The 8,539-nt window shown below is 36.6% G+C and overlaps 1 protein-coding gene across 1 annotated transcript; it reads right to left on the bottom strand.

Moving 5' to 3' along the window:
• Nucleotides 1-526: 526 nt before the first annotated feature.
• On the bottom strand, nt 527-5,174 carry LOC121419389 (mRNA decay activator protein ZFP36L2-A-like). The gene is made up of 2 exons (XM_041613843.1): nt 4,979-5,174; nt 527-4,212 (listed from the first exon to the last, which is right to left on the bottom strand). The coding sequence occupies exons 1-2, from the start codon at nt 5,036-5,038 to the stop codon at nt 3,121-3,123; spliced, it is 1,152 nt and encodes a 383-aa protein (XP_041469777.1). The 5' UTR covers nt 5,039-5,174; the 3' UTR covers nt 527-3,120.
• Between the last annotated feature and the right edge of the window lie 3,365 nt (nt 5,175-8,539).

Below are 8,539 nucleotides of genomic sequence, written 5' to 3'. Positions count from 1 at the left end.
ACATAACCGTTATTAATCAAAACATATAGGCCTACAGACGATGTACTTGAATGTCTGTATTTTGCTCTCATTCATTCTCTATTACTACTCCGATGAAATGAGATCATAATATTGCAAATCATATCATATTCTCAAATTGACACAGGTCTGGATTACGTATTTCACAAAAGATATTATCAGCCAGCGCCAGTGTGCAACTTAAAACCACACGATAAAACTCGCACTTGTACTTTGATATATCATAGTCATACACACAACCAACAGTCAACTCAGTGATCAGATACTCCAGCAGGTCATATTAGTACACAATTATTTGTGACTTAAAAAATTAACGAAATCCACGCGCAATATCATTTCAATTTACACGTATTATGTAGACACACACACACACACACACTCCATTTTATTCCAATCAACATCCTTTTTTTTTTGGGGGGGACGTCCCTTTTAAATGTTGATTGGAACAATTTGTTGTGATCTAAATTGAACGTAAGAAAATAAATGAACGTGATAATTTTTTATAGGATTTTCTTCAGTTTTATTAATAAAATTAAATAATACATTAACAACTCTTGCAAACTCAAACATTTCTCCAACGACCAGTTCTCAAATACATGAAGCACTGGACGAAGTGACATGAGTAAACATTAGGATTGAGAAATTTAATGGAACAATTTGAAATAGGAATCTCTTTGAATGAATTACTTAAGACGGAAGGCAAGGCACTTTTTGTTTTCTTAAAAGATACAAACAAATCTTGATGATAGAGTGATTAAGCATTGAGGTGTGAAAAATACTTCGTTGCACTAGTTCTCCTCAATGGAGGTTGCAAACTGTTTATGAAACGTTGTTGTTCAACTTTTTGAGTTGTCAAAACTTTTGAGAAGGGCGAGCCCAACATTTTACAATAAATTACAATATCTATACTGTACAAGAAAATAGAATTAAATGGCACAGCCAAGATAAACAAGCACGATTTTTCTCATGTTAAATAACCAAACGGCTCCTAGCTCAGAAATCCACACAAAATGAACAAAGCTAAATATTAACTTTGTCTTCACCCAATATTCTAATTACTGACGGTTTGTTAAAGATTTAACTAGAGAAAGAAAAATAAAATCCATTTATCGAGTCATTCTTACGACCTTGAGGCACTTGGTTTCAAGTTTTTCTTTTCAATCAATTTCTCACAAAATCGGCCAATTAGCACCATTTCAAACAAAAATATAGAAATGAGCTAGAAAATGAGCTCGGTGTTTCATGGAAGACATTTGTGCTTTCAATCTATTATGGAAGATTAATTACATCACATGGTTTTACTCATATTGCATAGATTAGGCAAACCAGAGAAAATGACAAAAATGTGTCAAACATTGTCTTTCGTTTGAACATAATCAAACATTTGTAGATATCCAATCATCAAATGAGAATAGTTTATATCATAAAAACAGTATTGAACATTGAACAATTAATATTTCTTGGAAAAAAAGAAATCCTATTGATTTTGGTTCATGGGCAGATTACTATGCTTGCAATAACTCCAAGACGAATACAACAAATTGAAAAATCCATATAACTTGACTAAAAAGATTACACCAGGAGTTATGAGCAAGAGCCTGGCCCAGAAGTCTAACCCAAACACCAACAGACATACTGTAATTGATTCATGCTTTGACTTCCTGAAACCCAAGAGTGCGGGGAGATAACAAGAGAGAATGAACGCATGGAAGTATAAACCCAGTTACATGGTAAGGCTACAGTTCAAAATTGCTAAGTTTTATAAGGCAAGTTAGCATATATGCATAACAGCAGAGTGCATTTCAATCAGCACTAAAAATAACAACCTTTAAGTAGATTTCAATGGAGATCTTTTTTTTTCTGTACAGTGTCGGTTACCAGGAGTCTTAATGTGATAAATAATAAATTGTAACTAGATATCAATGAGTTCATTTTGCAGGGATTATTCCAGATTGAATAGTGACAATATGAAACCTACGAGGCAGTGTTAAATAAATCAATTACATAAGAGTCTATGCACAACAAGTACTATATTCACAAATATATTAATACTATCATAAAGCTGATAGTTTAATAATGAAACTTCGACAATAAATAAGATAAAGGGCTGCATTTCGTTATTAAACAAGTCTCTTGCACTGTTTTTTCCTTGTTAAGTTAGGTGGTTTGACAATAAATTACTAAATACAGGTCTATATAAGGTAAAACTACAACCCCGTTTAACTTTAGTACAGGTGACCACACTGTACATAAGCTAAATAGGTATATTGGCACAGAAAAACATGACACAAATGGATATATGAAGCTGCTGGTCCTGACCAGTACCTCCAGCAGGGCATTAACCAGTGCTGACACTAAGTACTAATCCACGCAAATCAACATGGCTACAAAGAAAAAACAGAAAATCATTCAATTCATTGTTAAATCAGAATGAAGCACATTGATAAGTTAGATGCTTGAATGATATAAACATATACTAATCAATCTTTTAAAATAACCTGATAAATAAGAATTCTTTTCAACATGATGATAAATTCATCCAAACAGACTGCACTTTTGTTTAATCAATTTGAAAATAAATATTACAAGATAACTTAAATACATATGTAGTGTTCACTATTTGCTGTAGTCAAAAAACAGGCTGGAATAAATGATACACAGACAAAACATATAACATAAATTGATTTTTTTATATAAAGGAATTGCCACACAAACATAAGACTATAAATAGTCATGTTGAACACAAAGAGTATATAACCTGGCAGATAAAATACTGCACAGAAGAAAATAATAAAAAAGAATAAGCACAAGATCCCTCTGAGCAAAATTGCCAGGAATGGACCAAATAGTCGATATATAAATAATTCTAGAAACTTTAGATGCATCCATTAGAATCTACATGTACATCAATAAAATATTTGAACAGCTTTTTTTTCACAAAATGAGGTTTTCATAATATATAATTAGGAGATCATACAAAATGTTTGCCTGTCCACAAAAGAACAAAAACAAATGATGTCCATGATAAATTAATGAGAGATCTAGACTTCATTTGTGTGATTTTTTAGCAAGGTTATCTCCTTGTCTGGGTTGGAAAGAATTTTAGAAACGTTGGTCTTCTTGGGAAATGCCTCTGAAGATGGGTAAGCGTCCAAGCCTAGCCCCCACCGGACTAGCTGTAGGAGATGTTGAGGTCATGTTAGTGTCTGCTAAAGATTCAGGATCAGACAAGGATTCAGGTGGTGATGGTGGTCTGAAGTTGTTGGTTACAACAGGCTCATCTACTGGGAAGAACACACTATTACTTCCTTGTTTACTGGCTAGACGTAGCACTGCGAGTTGCTCCAAATCATCATTGATTGGTTGAAGTGGGATGAAAGGGGAAGATGGAGCAGCAGTGAAGGCATTTTGCAGACTGGTAGGAGATAATGCAGAAGGAGAGAGAAGTGGTCCTACATCATGCTGCATCTGACTCAAAGTCATAGCATTGTTGGTAAGCGTGGCAAGTAACTCATCTTGACTAAGAAGATCTATTGCTGGTGGTGGTGTGAGAGGAAGAGGGCTATCGCACATGGACATGGGTGGTGGTGTCAGATCACCACCTGCTGAACCAAGGGGTGCACTGGGGAAGTGCAGGAGCTTGGGCCTCTCGATTGTACGCTCACGGCTAGATTTGCTTGATGGACCAGGCGATGATAATTTCCTCTCATCAGGATTGTGGATGAAATGACACCTAGGTCCATACGGGCAGAATCCAACAGTGTGGAAGGTACGGCATAACTCTGTCTTGTACTTGGGATGTCGTGACAAGACTCGAAGTTCATGGATACCATGAGCAAATTGGCATTTGTCCCCGTATTTACAGGTGCCATTCTCTTCATAAGGCCTGCATAACTCCGTTTTATACCGACTCGAGTTCTGATTGCGGGTTTGGTTATTGCGATCGCTCTCACTCAGAGCCCGGTCCCTTGGTTTGTTGTTGAGATTTTCCTTGTTGTATACAGCTTCCAACTGTTGTGTGAACAAGGAATTTCCATTGAGGTGGTTGGTGCTTATTGGACTTGTTGACCCAGTGGTTGCACTCGTGGAATGCCTTCGAAGAAGATGTGCACCATTTGATCCATTTATAGGAGTTCCTACGGCCCGAGTGTCCCCTCTCAGCTGCGTTTTGGCATGTATCAATGACGACACATTCTGAAAAAAGAAAAAAAAGAAAAGACAAGATTAACAAAGGTGAAATTCATAAGAACCTATTCAACATTGACGTCTATAGATCTGGGCGTTGAGCCATTAAATTGTACTAATCTAACATTAATACCTCTAGGCCTAGGGCCTAGATCTACAGTAGTACAGAGAAAAAAAACTTGGCCCCAAAACACTGAACAGGGTCTGGAATAAGACTCTGGAAATATACATAATCATGAAAACATGATCTTGATTATGATATCAGAGCTGAACATACATGACATACAGGCATGACAGGTAGGTCTGGAGCCGGTTTAAGTTAGCTTAGACATGTTGTTAGAGCTCTAACTTAGAAATCTTAGAGAAATGCATAGAATCTATGCGTCCATCAGTCTTGATCTAGATCCAGCCTTCGAACCAAGTTTTACGCTAGAATCTAGAAAAAATCTAAAATCAAGTTCGAGCGGATTTCTTACTTTACGACTAAGAACAGTAAAAACACAATTTGTTGCTGACGTCGCATGTACCAAGGTACGAAACTCAAGTGTGATCATAATGTAAGCTTCATACATTACAAGCATGTTAAGATGAGGGGAAAATGGCTTCACCGAGTCTGAGCTGCACAACATAGCCACATTCAACAAGTGTGCAGCGCAGACATTCCAACACACTGTGTAGCGTGGTGAAATTCACGCGAAATATTCATGCACAGTGGCCTAAGTATTTAAAATCTACTGCGATCTAATGAAAGCTACGAGGCATTCTACAAAATTACCTTATGACTAAACAGCATATCTCCAACATCGTAAAAGGCTGATACCATTGCGGTGGACATTTTTCAGGAGAAGATGCGAAGAAGCTAGAAAAACTTGGTTACACTAACTTCCCGGCGCTGTCGAACTCCTATATCTACCTATCCCCAACTCGTGATATGCTGAAGTTCATATAAAAAAAACTGGTTGCGGTTTTTGCCAGCGAGATCAAGGGAAAACGCGTGCAGGGCTAGGGAGCTGGAGCACGCTAAGCTGAACGGGAGTCATTGCAAAAAGGCAGAAAAGAATAATAGTGGGCGGGGCTTACTGAGCACTCGCATTGTGGGCGTGTTTCACAATAAATTTTCGCAACTCACCCACAGCTTTGACAAAGTTAACATTCTGAAATTAAATAAACCACCCTGAAATGCATTCGTACTGTTCGTTTTATACTCTTTCTGAATGATTAAGTCGCATATAGTACATATATTTGAGCATTCTACATTGCCTTCTGACAGTCACAATACTGCAGACAAATTACTAGAAATACCTTCACACGTGGGCTGGGCTTCAACAGGTAGTCATGAATATTTATTTCGAATGTCCAATCAGCTACTTCGGTGCTACCAAATAAGAAGTATGACGTGTTTTCAGAATTTGTGATTGGTTTAGCAGTCGAGTGTACAGTCGAGCAACGCTGCAGTGCATGCAGTGTGTGGAGCAATGTGGCACAGTCGAAAGGGGGGAAAACTCCAGAAAAAAAATGAAAAGGAAAACATAAGTCGAGTCAGCGGCTTGTGCGAGTGACTTTTTTTAAAGGGCGCAATCAAGCAAGGGTATGGGGATACATCGCTGGGCAGGCACATATACAATTTGATTCAGGCTATCAAACTTCGATATGTGAAACATTTGTCAGCATAAATATTCTTACGGTAATTTTTCCTCACCAGTTATGTGGTATCATAACATTTTCAGACATTTTGGAAACACTCTTTTTATGTAAAATAAAACAGATGCATTGATGAGTATAAGAGGCTAGATCTAAAGTTCTGCGTAGATTCATCTAAAGAAGTGGATATCAAAAAGAGGAGGGGGTTAAAAAGATGCCTGTGCACGTGAAACACATTTCTTAATGCAATTCTATCGTTTCCTAGTACTTTATTTTTAACTGATAGGCGATTTTTATTATAGGCCTAAACAACATCTCTTCTGTTCCTTGTTAACTTCTTTACCATTATCAACGTATTGTTATCATACAGGCCTCATCCTTATCAAACTACAATAATAACGGACACACACATGTTGTCCAATGAAAAAAATCACATATAAAGCAGAACTCATTGGAATTTTGTATTGGCAGTAAACATTGCTGCATAGGCAAAAGTTTTATGCACAGCCAAGAACGCGAAGCAAGGCAGGTGGTTTATCGTGATTCATTCGTGTAGTAGGACGAGATACAGTAAACAGACTACGTAATGCCATGCATGTAGATGTTGAGAACCTGAACAAGACACAATGTGAGGGCGACATTTCAATTAGAGTCACGGATCAATTGTTCAACTCTTCGAGAGGCTTCTGTGGATGGTTGGATTGATCTCCTTACGATAACTAACAAAATGGGTAAAGAAAAATTGATGGCAATCCTCATTACTTATTTTTAAACAAGAAATTGGAGGTCGGAGTATAGACTTGCCAAGTTAATTAAACGTATTTTTCACAAAATTCTATATAAGTTATTTTGTACGTTTTTTCTCCAGTGTTATTTATGTACGTAATAATAGTAGGTAGTGTGGCTTTATGTTGTCTGTATTATAGGCTGTAGACTTCAACATTTTAACTGATATTTTCGCATTTTTGTTACACTGTAGGCCTACATTATTTCTTGTAATCCGAAATGAAACTGGTCGATTTTTTAATAGTTCAACGTACCCTAAAAAGTGCAAAGTTCAAAGTACCCTCGATATGTTAAACCACAGAAACCGCAAATATAAATCCGTGTTGAAATTAACATACAGTATGTGGCGAAATCAACAACCAGCGTGCGTACGAAGAATGCGTACATTCCGCGATCCATGCATGTGTACTCTTTCTGAAACCTCCAGTGGTATATCGGAATGAACGTGGCATGTACATGTATATATATATGTATAAAAAAAACATAACCAAAAAAAAAACACGTGGGTGCTTTCTGTTTGTGATTGAAACACAAACAAAGCTGCAAAAGGATCGCAGTTTTGCAACAATCGATAAAAACGGATTAAAAAGTCACATTCTATAGTGCTAAATGGAATTAAAAAATTGTGACATTTCAGTTTCAGGCCAAGTAAAATAAGAAAGTAGTTGATCGTCCTCGCGCGCATCACTTTTGGCCGCCGCATGAAAATTTTTGCTATTTACTATTTTCTAAAAAAAAAAAAAAAAAAAAAAAAATTGTGTTGTTTCTCGTCCTCGCCATCTTCCCTTTTTAATTGCAGCATCAATTTTCTTGTTATTAACTATTTTTATGGCTGCTGAATAATGAAAAAATTCACAAGATTACTCTGGGATCTCTCTCGCAACTTCAAAAACAATTGCAAAGTCCGATATCGCCGTAATTGCAAGAAAGAAAAAAATTCTGATTTGTTTTTTTATTGGATTTTGAAGATACCATCATAAATTAGCAAGGAAATAAAGTTTGCAAACTCGGAAAAGATCGCGGATTTCTTCATTTTTAGTGCATTTTCGGGGACCCTGCTTACTGAATCTGAACTATTCCGTCGCATGCTCTTGAAATATGGCGCAGATAAATCAATTCTAATGACGTAATTTGTATTTCAGCGGGTTTTTTTGGTGAGTGATTGCGCCTGTACTTCGACGTGTGTTACGGTGATTGTGTGCTTGTGACTCTGTTGGGTGAACTGCATGTGTGCTAGGATGATGTGATTGACTGTGCTGGCGTAGCATGTGAATTTGTGAAATGCATTGAATTTTCCTTCGAGATTTCTAATGTCAGGAGGCAATGCATCGAATATTCAATGAGGGATTTAATATTCAATATCAATTTTAAAAATGAATAAAAATTGAGCAGTAGTATTAAACATTATGTACACGATCAAGCACCCGGAACCTGCGATGCGAAACCATACCCAGAGCTAAAAATGAGATTGGCTCTGGAAAATTGAACAAGACTCCATGACAATAAAAAAGACCCCCCATGCATTTTTTTTTACCCTTACATAAATTAAAATGTTTAAATTATTCACTTGACATGAACATTCTGTTTGACAACAATACAGTACCAGTATACATCAGTAATAATACATCAATAGATTTTATTTTCCATAGATTTCCAATCAATCGTAGATATGTTTCTAATCATTTATTATTACTATTGAGCATACATCCATCACATAATTCGAGCTTGACATGGCCTGACAATCATTTGAATAAAAAATATCAAAAAAAATAGTAAATAGTAAGGACCTCCCTCATCACTGATGTCAAAAATCAGACCGAGAAAATGCCTCCGTGTTCTTAAAAAAAATAGTAAGATAGCAAATAGCAAGGACCTCCCTCATCACCGCTCTCAAAAAACCCGGACGATC

The sequence above is a fragment of the Lytechinus variegatus genome, chromosome 7, assembly GCF_018143015.1.
Source record: "Lytechinus variegatus isolate NC3 chromosome 7, Lvar_3.0, whole genome shotgun sequence".
Taxonomy (NCBI): domain Eukaryota; kingdom Metazoa; phylum Echinodermata; class Echinoidea; order Temnopleuroida; family Toxopneustidae; genus Lytechinus; species Lytechinus variegatus.
The sequence above is the reverse complement of the archived record's forward strand: the minus strand, read 5'-3'. Positions and strand labels throughout refer to the sequence as shown.

Bases quoted from the DNA above. Each gene is read 5' to 3' on its own strand.
- LOC121419389 (XM_041613843.1), bottom strand. From the start codon at position 5,038: ATGTCCACCGCAATGGTATCAGCCTTTTACGATGTTGGAGATATGCTG. The intron at 4,213-4,978 runs GTAATTTTGTAG...TTCTTTTTTCAG, and splicing joins ATATGCTGTTTAGTCATAAG to AATGTGTCGTCATTGATACA.